This window comes from Heterodontus francisci, chromosome 43 (genome assembly GCF_036365525.1).
Source record: "Heterodontus francisci isolate sHetFra1 chromosome 43, sHetFra1.hap1, whole genome shotgun sequence".
NCBI classification, from domain to species: Eukaryota; Metazoa; Chordata; class Chondrichthyes; order Heterodontiformes; family Heterodontidae; genus Heterodontus; species Heterodontus francisci.
In genome coordinates this window covers 19,483,201-19,497,457 of record NC_090413.1, presented here as the reverse complement: position 1 = coordinate 19,497,457, position 14,257 = coordinate 19,483,201, and the positions used below count along the sequence as shown (strand labels likewise).

The window sequence follows — 14,257 nt, the reverse complement described above, 5'->3', positions numbered from 1 at the left end:
GGTAAAACACTCACAGAAGTGGTAAGCACAACCACTGTTTAAAAGAAATAAACCCTGTTGTGGTCAAATAAGAGAAAGGGGCAAGAGGGGAGCTAGAGACCCCCCTCCTCACTTGGCCGTAACAATATTAACTTTGAAACAAAATATTTATAGTGGTGAATTGACCACACTGGTACATCTTGCTGAAACTTTCTAATGTAAATCTTTTCAACAGCATGGTGTCTCAGCAAAATTGGAAAAGACCATCTTTGGCAATGTATGTGAAATAAACTTCCATTTATGAAGTGTGTTTCAATACCTCAGGATGTCCTAAAAGTGCTTCACAGCCATTGCAATATAGTCACTGTATCACATCAAAATGATTTAAACAGCTTATGAATTCTCTTTGGAGTGTAGGAAATGTTGTATAGATCTTCCAAAAAAAACCTGAATTTGAACTTTTAAATTTGGATCATTTAGTTAGGACTGATTTCTGGAAGTTCTTTACGGAATGATTGGGATCCAGGGTAGGGGAGTGGAGGCACAAACCCTGGAACCATTTAACAATGTTTTACTGGGGGACTGTCGGTCTTTCGAGATGGATGAGGTTAGGTGGCCTGGATGAGGTAATGATGGATGCAGGCTGAATGATCTTCCACATCTATCTTGTGATCTTGAAGTTTCCTCAAAATCTCTCTTTTCAGCCGTGCCATTAGTGACCTCCGCAAACTCTTCTCCTTACTACTGGATATACATTGCCATACCCTGTCTGTTGTGAAGTGCTCGAGACATTTTGATCTATTAAAACGTGCTACATGGGCCCAAGCTGTTATATATGTTCGAATGAGGCCAGCTTTTGCCTCAGTACCCGTTAGAAATTAGAGAGCCAAATTCCAAATAGTTGTAAGAGGCAGCAGCAAATTGAAGTGTGTTATATTTGCTCTTTTATTTAAAAGGAACACTACAAAAAGTAGAAAACAGCTTTTGCACCAGGACTAAACACTCTTACAAATGCTTACGTATCACCCCAAGCTGAATTACAACATTAAACAGTGCAGTCTCAAACACTGCTTCCTTCTCTTAAGGTCCATAGTTCAGCAAAAGCTGATCAAAGCACCCAGTTTACAACAAAACTAAGCATTTTTTTGTTTATACAAAATACAATATTTACTTTTCCGATACAGAACAGCATACAACTATATATCACAGATGTATCTCAAGACTAAAGTTCCAACAAATAAGGCCATAATGGTTCAGAAACAAATATATCAAATAATCATTTTCTTTTCACAACTCACCCAATATTAATACAACGTGTAATAAAGATTATAATTACATACAAAAGCACAGATTTTTGTTTTGTTTTTCAAAACTATATGTAATTTTGAGTTACAAACTGGTACAACAAATATATTACAAGTGCCTCAATTAACTGCAAAATACATTAATCACATCACACACTCTTTATCTGGAAAAGGAGAAACAAAAATTCTACAAATGATTTTAATTTAATATTAAGGGTTAACAAAAGGCAACAAACTCTCTGCCATCAGGCTGGTCATGTTGGCTAGAATTCTGTGAAGGAAACGGAATTCATTGCATTGGTGCTGTACAAGTGGTGAAAGGAGAATGGGTCTTGTTAACACCATGTCTGCACATCACCTTCCTATGAACATACCTTCAGATGGTTTGACAGAGGCACTTATCTTAGTTTGAGGCTGTATTCTTTGGACGTTCTCCAACATACTAGAACTATGAGGTATCAACTAAGTTCTGCAGTGCAGGAAAAAGTTGAGAGAATACACCCCTCACAACAGAGGTAAGATTCCTCTCATAAACATAATAGAGCTCCATAAAATCAGCAATTTCTGGATAAAAGGAAAGACAAATGCAGTGATGTCCATTTCTCAAACACTTATTCAGAATTTAGACTTTTATATGATGCAGAATATTTCCCCAAATATGAGTGGGTTGCTACAGAATAATGAAACATGCCTCAATACAGAGTTTGCTTACATTTAGTGGCGTGCTATTGGAGTCAAATATATGGAGATGACATCTTTCAAAAATGAATACCTGGGCTGGGGATTTTTTTTTGGAGTTGGTCCCATTTCACTGCCATAACTTTGCTGGAAGTGCATTGGAAATCCCATTTGTACTTCCAGCAAAGTTACATTGGCAGAGCAGGACCAGCACTGAGGAAATTCCCAGCTTTATTCTTTTAAGCGCCCTGTGCTTACAGATTTAAATCCTAGAAATCTTAATTCTGCCTGCTTCATGGGATGGAGGGAACACCAGTTGTTGGATCAGGCTGATACCAGATGGACTGTGGCCATAAAGCGTCTAAGTTGTGATCACAGTGAGACCCAGAGATTGACTTACATCCCATCTTCTTGACTGAAAAAGGATGTGGAAAGGTGATAATACAATTTACATAATTATAAACATGGGATATCAAATGAATCTGGCAATAGATTTGAATAAATTATTGGACCATTAACCAGATACCAAAGGTGTACTGAACATAAGCTTCCAGCTACAGTCTATTCCTGTAATTGACAAAATTGTTTTTTGGCCTTAAAAAATTGAATCATTAGGTGATTTGAATTAATCAGAGTATTATCCAGATCTTTGTATATACTTAGAGATGTGGTCCTTTGATAAAGAAAGGGTTTTACTTCAAGAGTTTTACTGCACAGTGCTTGCTTCTTCTGTTCATTTGTTGGGTAGTAAAAATTAAATTCTTGTTATAGTCTAACAACCTGGCTAATTGGGAAATCAGTAAAATGTGTGCACAACTTTAATACAGAAATAAAAACAGAAAAAGATGAAAATACTCAGCAGGCCAGGCAACAACTGTGGAGAAACTGAGTTTATCAATGTTTCAGGTTGATGAACCTGACCTGCTAAGTATTTCTAGTATTTTCTTTTTTTTTCAGATTTCCAGCGACTGCAGTATTTTGCTTTTGATCAATACAGAATTGTTTACAGCCATGCTAGGAGGGAGTTTCATCAATTGTCTGAGATGGTTCACACTTAACTCACAGGAAGTGCAGTTATCCATGCTCGATTATAAAAGTCGCAAATGAAACTTTCTACCAGCTGAACCAAGTGTAAACTGAGTCATCTGCAAAACCACTTTCTTACGTAACAGGCACAATGGAAAGTTGGCATTTGTACAATTGCACTTGGATCGCAGAACATACACTGACAGTTTTAAAGAAGTTCACTGGGGCACAGTTTTATTGGCAACTTTTTGAGAAATGCCACATTCAAATTGCCGAGTGGGGTTTAAGTTATAAAATATTAAAGATACTTCCAAAAAAAGAGGTGTTACTTCCTGTGCCTCCAATTAAGGACGCTGCCCCCAAGAGCTGCCAGCCCAATCAGAGGACCAGCAATTTAGCAGCCTCAGCCAGCGCCACTGCTAGCGGAGGCCATTGCTGAGGCTGCAGCGAGCGGGTGCCTCAATGGCTGGACGCCCTTGAAGAGGGGTAAGTGGAGTTGGGGAATGCTGGGACCAGGCAGGCCCTGGTGATCGGGATGGTGGTCATTAAGTGCTGGCAGTGTCTTTGCCGTAGGGACAGCTATTGCCACCAGGGCCCTTTGTGGGCCATAGACCATCCCAAAAAGAGGGCCGCCCCCTCCGCTGGGAGGACATCAGGTTTCACTGGATCATCTTCCCGTTGCGTCAGTGGGACCTCCCCAATGCGGGGAAAATGCTCGCCAAGGCGGGAAGTGCCCTTCAATTTTTTTTCTTAATTGGTCACTTAAGTGGTTCAATTAGCCTCCCAGGAGGCAGCCGATCTGCCAACTTTCCTGCTGCTGGCAAAGAGGCATGGTGGCAGAAAGATGTTGGACACAACCCTGCACCCACCGCCCCCCCCCCCCCCCAACAATCCCAACGTTGAACACTGCCATTTTGCTAGCCTTCCTGTCTCCCAGCCCATCTCCAAAGAGCCTGGAAAATTTTCCATATTTATTTTATTTTTTTATTTATTTAGAGATACAGCACTGAAACATGCCCTTCGGCCCACCAAGTCTGTGCCGACCAACAACCACCCATTTATACTAACCCTACAGTAATCAGTACTAACTAATTTATACTAACCCTACAGAGACTGCAGTGCTAACCACTGCGCCACTGTGCTGCCCCATATTGAGGAGATTCTATTCATCAGAGGGAACTTTCTTAGCACTAGAAGGGTGAGGACAATGCCTTTTATTTCCTCAAAGGAGCCAAAAGCCTCTCCAGTAGCTGTATCAATAGAAATAATGACCTACTGATCTGAGGGGGGGTCACACTAGGAAAATGATGTCCATACTGAAGATGGTGCTGCAATCCCATTAGAAGTTTTTCAAAGGAGATGACTACTCATTAATAGCTTCACACAAGGATCTGGGACATGGTTAGTGATGATTGAGTGATAGTTGACATCAATTGGTAGAGAAAAGGAGAAATGAAATCACTGCTAGATCTGGGGCTGCATTAGTTGAAGTCTGTCTCAGTCAGAACTTTGCAGCTAGTTCAGATTCATTCACCCAGAAAGATCCTCAGACCTCTAAAGCGTTTTTAGTAGAAAAATATCTGATTACAAAACAGAGAAATTTTGTAGTGACTGAATTCAGCATTGAGGCCAATGGGCACTCAAAATTTATGATGAAAGCTGGAGAAGTTGTGCGACCAACAATGGCCTAACACCCTCTCTTCAACTTCATGTCCACACAGAATGCAACTTGGTTGGTGCTTTAGGGTAGCATGCTCCAAGGAATGGCTACAATGCCCTACTGGTCAATCTATCTGACCCAGACTGCTTATATTCTTGACTTTTGAGTTCAAAACTAATTCCACTTCTCACGGACATTGTGCGGTGGATCAGGAGAAACTAGCATTTTTTCAAGAATGAATAATGAGTCCTCTTGAATTTCAAGGAAAAGCCTATTCAACATGAGAAGACAAGTCTAGTACCACTGGAGGCTACTAGAAAAGCTAGTTTCAAAAAAGTACAACTTTTAAAAGGCTGCCATTGCCTCCAGTCAATGTCAAGGTAACTTCAAATACAGCAACAACAAAAAAAGGCACATCTTGACCAAAATGTGAACCTGACAGAAAAATAAACCATGCTCCAAAATCACGGTACTAACATCAAGACTGTAAAACAGAAACAACCACAAGAAAGACTCAAAAGAACATATTTCAAGAGCTGCAGGATTAAGTAGGTAACTAATTGATGATTAATCATTGTAAAATAACCAAATTAACAGTGAACAGCTTTTATCCTAGAGTTGAAAAAGAACTGAAAAACTGATCTAGAATTAATAAGATAAGGGGTTGGGGATGATCTTGGAGATGATCACAGGACTTCCATGACTGCTTCAGATGAAAAAGGTCTAAAGTGAGAGTGTCCAATTGGGTAGAAGCCTTGTAGTTTGTATGTGCAGTATACATGAATGAGGAAGAATCTTTTATAGGTCTTCAAATGCTTCTTTCCAGGAATTTAGACTTCAAACAGGATGCCAAACAAGTACTAACCTATTGCATCACAGAAAACATTGTAGCATCTGCTCTTTATCCTAGTCTCCTTTGTTTTATACAATTAAAGTGTGAATGTGCGAAGGAGAAGGAAATAAATATCTCTGTTTTATTATTTAAATGCTCACACCTTCTTTGTAGGCTTCCTCTTTCACCTGTGTTCTAGACTTGAATAGCTTTTTAAACTATTTGGATAAAGGCTTTGATGCTGGTGATAGGGATTCTATGTGAAGTAAATTGGTCAATCTCAGCTCAATCAATGGATATGGGCCCAAAGTATGAAAATACCCAGAACTTGACACAAATTAGTCATCTCTCAGAGAGGTGACAATGATGGATAGTGCAGGAAAAATGAAGACATTTATATATCCAAAAGGTCTTGTTCCAAGGTTAGGAGGAGGGTTTGTTCAGTGAGATGACTGTTCTACATCTAATCCAATGATATATCCTAAGTGTTTCTGTTTGGTCTTTTAAATGGTCTCCAACGTGGAGAAGTGTTCCATTTCCCAGGACTGGCAATCTATAACGTAATGAACACAGACATTCTCTCTCTCCCACCCGCCACAGTAATTTAAGAAAAAAACAGGCTATCCAGATATGACATATGTTGGGAAACTGGCAGATGAGAGAGCAACAGTTTGTTTAAAATTGGAAAATTAATTATGTGTCAATGGATAGGATGCAAGATAGCTGAAAACAAGTATTTCAGGCCAATGTTAGTTGTGGTGTATGGCATATTATTTGGTGGGTGGGCTTCACAGCTCCTGCTTTTAAGGCAATTCAAAAATCGGAGCCTTCAAAAATCTTAGCAGGTTCATCACTCTACTGCCATCTGACCCATAATGATCAATTTTGAACACTCGTAATCAAAATCTTCCAAATCAAATACATAACCAGTAATATTGTTCCTAATTTTTGAATGAAGATACAATATGCTGCAAATTGCTACCAAGTGGTTTTACACCACAGTTTAATAGAAAGTTTCTAACTCAGTTTGATTTCTTTTCCTCTGGCCACAGTTCTCACATTTTATACACCTGAAAATCCACTTTTTGTGATCTAAATGGACATCATGCACATTAAAAGGAAAATTCTCTAATTCTCTAATCTAATGCAAATAGCCCATTTAAAAAGAGATAGTAAACCTGTTTAATTGCACTTGGAAAAGGGCAAAACACTTGCACAATAAAACAACTAAATTTCAATAGATACGGAAATAGTCCAGCCTTCTCCAATGTTGCCTTACTAAAGTTTGTACAGTAAAAAAAGCATATATAATTAGTCACAAGAGATTTGACGGGACTCTATTTCTGAATGAATTAACAGAAAGTTGAACTGCCAGTTGTTGGCCTGATTATCTTCTCAGCTTTTGTTTGAGAGTGTGGCTGTGGGCAGTTCCAGAATTCCATGCTAAAACCTTGTAATCATGGGGGAGTTTTCATCCTGAATTACATCATCATATTGATAGAAGCCAATAAGATTCCCCCTTGAGCTTTAGAAACAACACTGGAAAACCACAGCACTAAGTAATTTTTCAGCTCATCCACAACATAAATTCAAACAAAGATTACTTGGGTATGTCTGTTTTCTGAAAATAACTGTGAACTAAAAATAAACTAAAATAAACTATTTTTTTTCCAAATTAAACTCTATTAAAGATCTACTAAAGATTTAAAGAAATGTTTTCGTCATTCCTTTATATTATCAAACATCTGATTATACCAGAAAATTACCTGTCGTTTATACCTTACCGTACCTCTTTTTCAGTAGTTTAAAGGGAAACTCCAGTCAATTTATAAAACACTGTCACTCACCAAACTTTACTTCCCTTTTCATCATCAAGGCCACTGGTTTATGCTTTTAATAGAGAAAAAAAAATTGCAGAATACAAACGCCTGAACTCTGGTTAAAAAATCTAGGAACAAAATACAATAAAAATATAAAACACAATTTGATCTATTCCGTCACCGAATATCACCAATCCTGCCCACAATAGGCATTCAAGTAAAAAGAAAAAAAACGAGGCTGACATTCTTCAAATAGATGTCCTACAACCAATTAAATATGAGACAGTGGGAATGAGGTCACCTGCTATTGTGCAGTACTAAAAGAGAAAGAATATTTTTGTGAAAGTTAATTATGTATGTTGGTGATACAGTTTAATGACATCAACAGAAATGAAACGGATAGTTTATGTTTTGCTTTTCTAAAACAAATTTGAGGAATTGTTTGTGGAAACAGATAAAGCTTGCTTTGTATTTATTACTGGATACAGAGCAGCTTGAATAATTTGATTTTTGGGTTGTTTCCCTGAAGGCACTCTTTAAGAAAAGGCAGATCAACAAAATACAGTGTAAAACCATGTTTATACCTTTGCTCTGCCAGATCTAATACATGAAAGCAAATTCTTCAGCATAGAATTAGTCATGCATTTTACTGCTTCAGAATTTTGCATTCGAGACTCGACTGACCAAACTGACAACTGTGGCACGATACAATCTAGACTGCATTCTGAATCATTGTGAATGGCTTCAGAATCAGCCAGATGGACTGCTTCTACAGCACAGATCATTGCCAAAGTTCTAACATTAAGTAGACAAGGGTGTTTAGCACTGTATCGACTGGGGCGTTTCACACAAAACTTTGGCTCAGATTACGAACACCTTTGCAGAACTGGCAAGAAACAATTGCAGGCTTCCAATCTTATAGCTGCAAATATTTTAGATTTGTTTCAAAATCTGCAGTACCATTTATATTATTACATGGGCTGGCAACAGTACAGTACATACTTAACAGTACTTTATAATTATCATCAGGATCAATAAGACTCGCCTTAAAGAGAAACTTAAGGGTAATAACCTTTGGCGATATCAGATGGGGTGGAGTATATAATGGACGGCCAATTTATATCTCTATTAAAGTCAATGAAAGGAATATCAGGCGGGGTTTATAGTGGGTGGCCAATCCAATAACACCTTTGTTACGCCATTACTGAAAGTTAAAATTAGCCCCTCCATCCCAAGGTTGAGTTAGAGGCATATAGTTATCCTGCTAAACTACTACTCCTGTTGCCACTTTCCACCCATCTATTGCAAACTTCTCTCTGCTAAAATAATTCAAATTTTTTTTTTTAAAGTGCTTTATTTTAGCAGGGGGAACTACTTCACTGCAACTAGTTATTAACTTTGCGTATTGAGCTTAGACAACTACAGAGGAGTATAAACAGAATATAACAGAGCATCCAAATGCACCTGTCAATATATTGGTCAGATTAATTAGTTGCAGGGAAAAAAGCATGCCCAGAGAAATGGCTCTCATGGCACAGGTAGTAAAGTGTACAGTTTGGAACTTCTTTGTTCTGTTCCTGTTCAATCGCTAAACTTAAAGAGGACTTTTTTTCAAAGTACTCTTGCTTTTAATAGAAGATAATGACCAATGCCTCAAATTTGATTTTTAAAAAAATGTTTTTTCTCCCTACGTGGAGTTTCTATCCCTATTACTGAGAATTACTCCAAACATTCTGTAATGATTGCATTAGATAAAGCACGCGAAGGACTTCAAAGCAGCCTAGCCTAGCCTAGCCCAGCCAAAACAGTGGACTGGTTCTCACACTGGACTGAAGTGGTGCCTCTGTTGTTTCTAATGGAGTTGCTCGAGGATCCAATGGGTGGATCCCTTCATCTGACATCATGAGACAGTAGCCTAACACAGAGGAAGGCGTGCTGGCAAGTGAATGGACATTTTCGAAGTGGAATCAAGTAGGTTTGAGGTTTTCTTCTATTAAAAAGTGGAGATTCTTTGGATAAAAGGTAATGTTTCTGAGAACTTTTAATAAATGCTCTAATCATTTAACCTTAAATATAAACATGTGAAAAGACAAGGATAGTCAAGCCCCTCAATGCTTGCTCTCCCCAACTATTTTTAATGATAACTGCCAGTGGGTTACAAAAAAAGAAAGCAATGATGCCAGCTATGAAAATAATGTGCACCCTCTGAGGCTAGTCATATTGCAGGAACTAATTCATCACAGTACAACTAAATCCCTACATTAATCTTACCATAGAAATCAAAAACAGTTTAGTTTACAGGGTCAACTTCCCATTCCATTACAGTTGCTGAATACTTAAAACATCCTTCATCATTTTGTGTAGACTTTAAAGGTTAAAAAAAAATCTTTTGCGCAAATTGTAACAAACTTTCCTGTTAGCAGCTGATCAAGGCACATGTCACAGTTTCCTAGCTTCTCCTTACATTTTCTGTTGGCTGAAGCATGACCATTATGGCTATGATTTACACTTTAAAGCACTGATCTAGACATATTGGACAACGAGTGCATCATAACCACTGGAAAATTCCACACCAGAACTACACCTGGAACCGAGATCACATCCTTTCCATTTTTGATGAGCCAATGCGTAAGTGGCTTCAATGTTATCTCCCCTTCTAAATGTCTGTTTGTTTCCTTTGTATGGCGTATTGCATTTTTCCCTTGCCCTCCAAACATATCCCATCAACTCATTTCATTCCCGTCTTGCAGCCAATTTAATTTTATTTTTGCCGTTTTTCAGAATTAATTTTCACAGTTCTGCTTTGTGCCAGATGAAAAGCTAATTTCATTGAGGTAAAGTAACTTATTTTAGTGGTTAGTTGAATTTCTAGGATTTATAAGAAACTAATTCTTAAATAACTCTTTGGGAACTGTTGTGCTCTTTCTGCATCCAAATACAAAAATATAAAGTGATTCAAAGTCCTATGGGTTATTCTATTCAGCATTTCTGATGTCCTTACAGACTACATTACGGACTTTTGCAGCACTACAGCACTGGGCTCTCAAATAGGAAATCCTAGTCTAAATTCATACCCTGGCTTTTCTTAGAAGATAAGTCTGTAAGGCAACAAAAGCTAATTCAGGACAGCAACCACTCATTTAATGGAGGGTAAGTAGAGTGAGGGGAAAAAAGCCAAAGACTTTAAATCAAGTTAATGGTCAATGGATGGTGACAGTGCAGGGCTTGGTGGAAAAGGTTATGTGAAAGACTTGCAAAGTGAAAAAGCTGGCTGATTACTATCCAGTGACTCCTCCTAGAAAGAGTGTGTACACATTGGGTTAAGACAGTATCAGATTGAATTGTGATGCCACACATGGTCAAGCTGCCTGTTGACACTCATTGTCGAGGCTCACTCATGAAGAATGGCCACATGGGCGAGGCATTGCAGCACTACCAGCACCGACTGTATTCCAGCACGAGTCAGTATCTTCAGCAGAGGGTAGAAACTGAAAAAAAAAAATCGAGAAGAAAAATATAATTTTCTTTAAAATATAAGTATTTTGGGTTTTCCCCCAATAGTCGGGTGTCCCAAAGAAATAGCGGTTATTCACTAAATACTTTTAATTGTCAGTTTGGTAGAGTTTGGAGAACACGCATTGCCATTTTAGCTAAGGAGTTCTCAATCTTCCTCAGACAAAGACAAGGTCCAAATGAACGCAAGGAAGCCATAAAAATAGAAAGCTCAAAGTTCCCTGTAATACAGTTTCTCTACTAACAGTGTTGCCTAGGCAACTGGGATGTTTGTATTTTTGGTAATTACAGAAGGCAGTGATGCCTGATGAATCAGCACATCATGCTTTTACAATTCACCCACACACAAGAAAACAAAATCTGAAGTAAGTTTTGGCTTGGCACCGATGAACTAAAGAAATCAGCACAAGATTAGATTTGTGGTCTGGAATTGCAGTTCAACTTGTTTTATGATTGTGTTTTATTAAGATGGTGCTCAAATATATTCAGCAGGTAGATTGAAAAGCTTAATATTTTGCACTTCTGTGAATACAGCTGGTGTTATCCAGTGTTATTTATCAATTTAATGCAACATGAAGCATTAGGAATGATAGTGTTGAACAGGGCTCTTTACAATGATTGTCTACAATCTTGTAATTCATTGACTTGCTAAGCGTGGTAGGTCTAGCAGAGCAAAGATCATCAGGACTGGAGCAGAGAAGGCAATGGAATATAATGCTAACAACCTAATGCTCTATCCCATTTACTGTAATATTTTAATGGGAGATCCATGCAGAACAGAAGAATAATAAAAAATCTGTACTTCAATAGGAAGCAAAAATTCAAAATTCCATTAAAAACATTGCATAGCAACATAAATAATGAAATTATGTCTATAAATCATACAGGAAGATATAACAGTTCCTGAATTTTATGTCAATGGACCAGAAAAATGGTGTCAGTGGTTGAGTTCTGCAATTCACTGACCAAATCACATAACTGGCAATGCTACGAGCCAATGGATTTGCATCCTATTATTTTTTTTCTTTGTTGCCTAGCAGTCCTGTTTTTATTCCTATCAGGTTTTATGATGGATAAAAATTTCCTATAAAAGCATTAGTTTGCAATCTGTTGCAATAACCGAGCATGCCTAACACTTTCAGTGAGCTCATCACTGTTTTCTATCCCTCTGAGAGCTCCAGGTTCATGCCCTGGGCATTGTATATGTACTATACAATAATGAAAACCTTTAGATTATCTGAACTCACAATTCTGACATATTCCTAATTTGCAATTTTCTTAGCCAGTCCAGATAACAGGGGTCTTGCTGTATTTAATAACACCTTCACTTTTGGAGTTTGATTAAAAAAAGAGCAGTTTCTTGCGAGGTGAGTTAAGTCAGGAAAGCAGCTGTTTTGAGTGTTTTCCTATGAAAAGCTAAGAAAAGAAAATGAGTGGGCATCATTCTTTAAACTGGAATTTCTTATTTTTGCGATAGTGCTTCATTGTGCTTTGTGTAAGTGATCAATTCTTCAAGTCCATGAGCAGTAACTAGGATCACCCTAAGAGGAACACAGAGCCAAAGGACAAAATAGCAACATGGAAAAATGCATTATATTTGTTAGGTTTCACTTGAAATAAAAGTTCATTCTATGAGCAGTAGAGGTAAATACACCATCCAAATGGTTAGTAATTTACCTATGTGAAAGTCAAACAAAAACGACTCACGTGTGAAGTCAGTATTTCTGTTACACATACCATCTACTGCCACTGCACAAAATACTGCACGGCATTTCAACATGTGTCCAATAAATTTGTATAACTTTTAAAAGAAACCAACATATTAAAAACAAAAGCCCCTACAATAAGCTGAAGAGCTCCTCCAAGATTGGCTTACAAGATGTTCATTATTGTGAAAGTACCATCATGTTTGTCAATCTGGGATGACTTATCTTTGATTCAGTTCATCTCTACATCCCCAGTCTAACCTGTGCTTTCCCGGCAGTAGATTAACTGATTACTTTAGCTGGATGAAGCTGCTTGCGTGATCAAACAGTTTGCAATTCTTTTAAAATGCGAATATTTGAAATACGTGTAAGTGAACACAACAATCTAGTAGGTTCCAGTTTATTTTAACTAAGGGTGCATTAGAGGTCCAACAGCCAAACACCCTAGTTCCTATAACTGTGCAATGTTTAGTAGCACACTTTTAAACTGACCTCATTTCATTTGAAAGAATCTCAGTATTTTTGTTAGAAATTCTAGTGGGATTTTTAATTTCCCCTTTTGTCTTATTTCCGTGGCAGCAAACAATACTCGCTGATACATTGCTTTAATTAGAAAAGTAAAAGTAAACGCTGCTAAATGAGATGAGATCATGGTGTTTGGGCAATAGATTACTGTCCTACTTGGCTTCCATGGTTTTCAAAAGAATGTAAGCAGCAGGATGCAAAGGATGCAGCACAATACTGAGATTGGTAAAGCTTCAGTTTCTATATATTCTGTGAGCTCTGTGTCTTGAAAGTTAGTAACTGTGTAAAGAGAGTCATTTACCAATGCATTCTACTCTTTGTGCCCAATTTTTTGAAAGGAAATTTCTTCTTTTATTTTTTTTATACAACTCATATAAATAAATGTTGAACTAAAATAATTTTGGTAGATGAGATTCGTGATAACTATAGACAATGTCTTTCTATGCAATGGCAAGTTAAGTGCCATGGATGGTGAGTGAACTGTGTTAAATTCAAGTGAAAGCTTTCCTGTTTCTGTCCTACGTTTTATTCTCAGTTGGTTGGTGGTGCTTGGACGAACACTCCCCTTGAATCTGTCCGGGGCAGTTTCGCTGGTGGCTCCATGGAGTCTGTCACTAATGTGGGTTCATTGTCCATTGGAATTTCTTGCTGGCTGTCATCATCACTTTCTTCTTCCTCCTCCTCCTCATCTGATTAAACAGAACAGGTGGTTAAAAAGGAAAAACAATGCAAATCCAGGCATTTCATATTCAAATATTATAATTTGACTCTTCCTCAACAAAATTGATTTCCTTCATTCAGGACACTTCACCATCATTCTTCCTGATTGATTGATTGCTTGGATCAGACATTGATAACCTTGAATGCTGACCAGAACAGCTTCACTGGAATCATCTGTTGGAACATTCTATTTGGAAACCCCAAGAACAATGGTACTTGATCAAAGAAACGGGTCAGGGGTGCAGTGGCCCACATGCTTTAAAGTGGGGCTGGGAGGAGCACTGTAACTCCTCCTGGCTCCATATTCAGGTAAGAAAATTTTGAAAACTTACCTCCTTTGTTGCAGGCAATCCTAAAGGCCTGATTTTACGGAGTGCCACCGGGGCTACTGCTGGCTGCCTCAGGGCAAACCAATTTTGTAGTGGGGGCCTCAGACAGGCATAAGACCCCTTATTTGCTTATGTAAAGTGATGAAAATTGGGACAGGGAATATA

At 38.0% G+C, this 14,257-nt stretch overlaps 1 protein-coding gene across 9 annotated transcripts in view; it reads right to left on the bottom strand.

Annotated features, from left to right (window-relative positions):
- Window positions 1–915: 915 nt before the first annotated feature.
- rfx1a (regulatory factor X, 1a (influences HLA class II expression)) overlaps window positions 916–14,257 on the bottom strand; it is a 239,869-nt gene continuing 226,527 nt past the window's right edge. For all 9 annotated transcript variants that reach the window (XM_068021068.1, XM_068021069.1, XM_068021077.1 and 6 more), the window contains one exon: window positions 916–13,732. In XM_068021068.1, coding sequence (XP_067877169.1) covers window positions 13,575–13,732 — 158 coding nt within the window. In that variant the 3' untranslated portion in view covers window positions 916–13,574. The remainder of the gene's footprint in view (window positions 13,733–14,257) is intronic.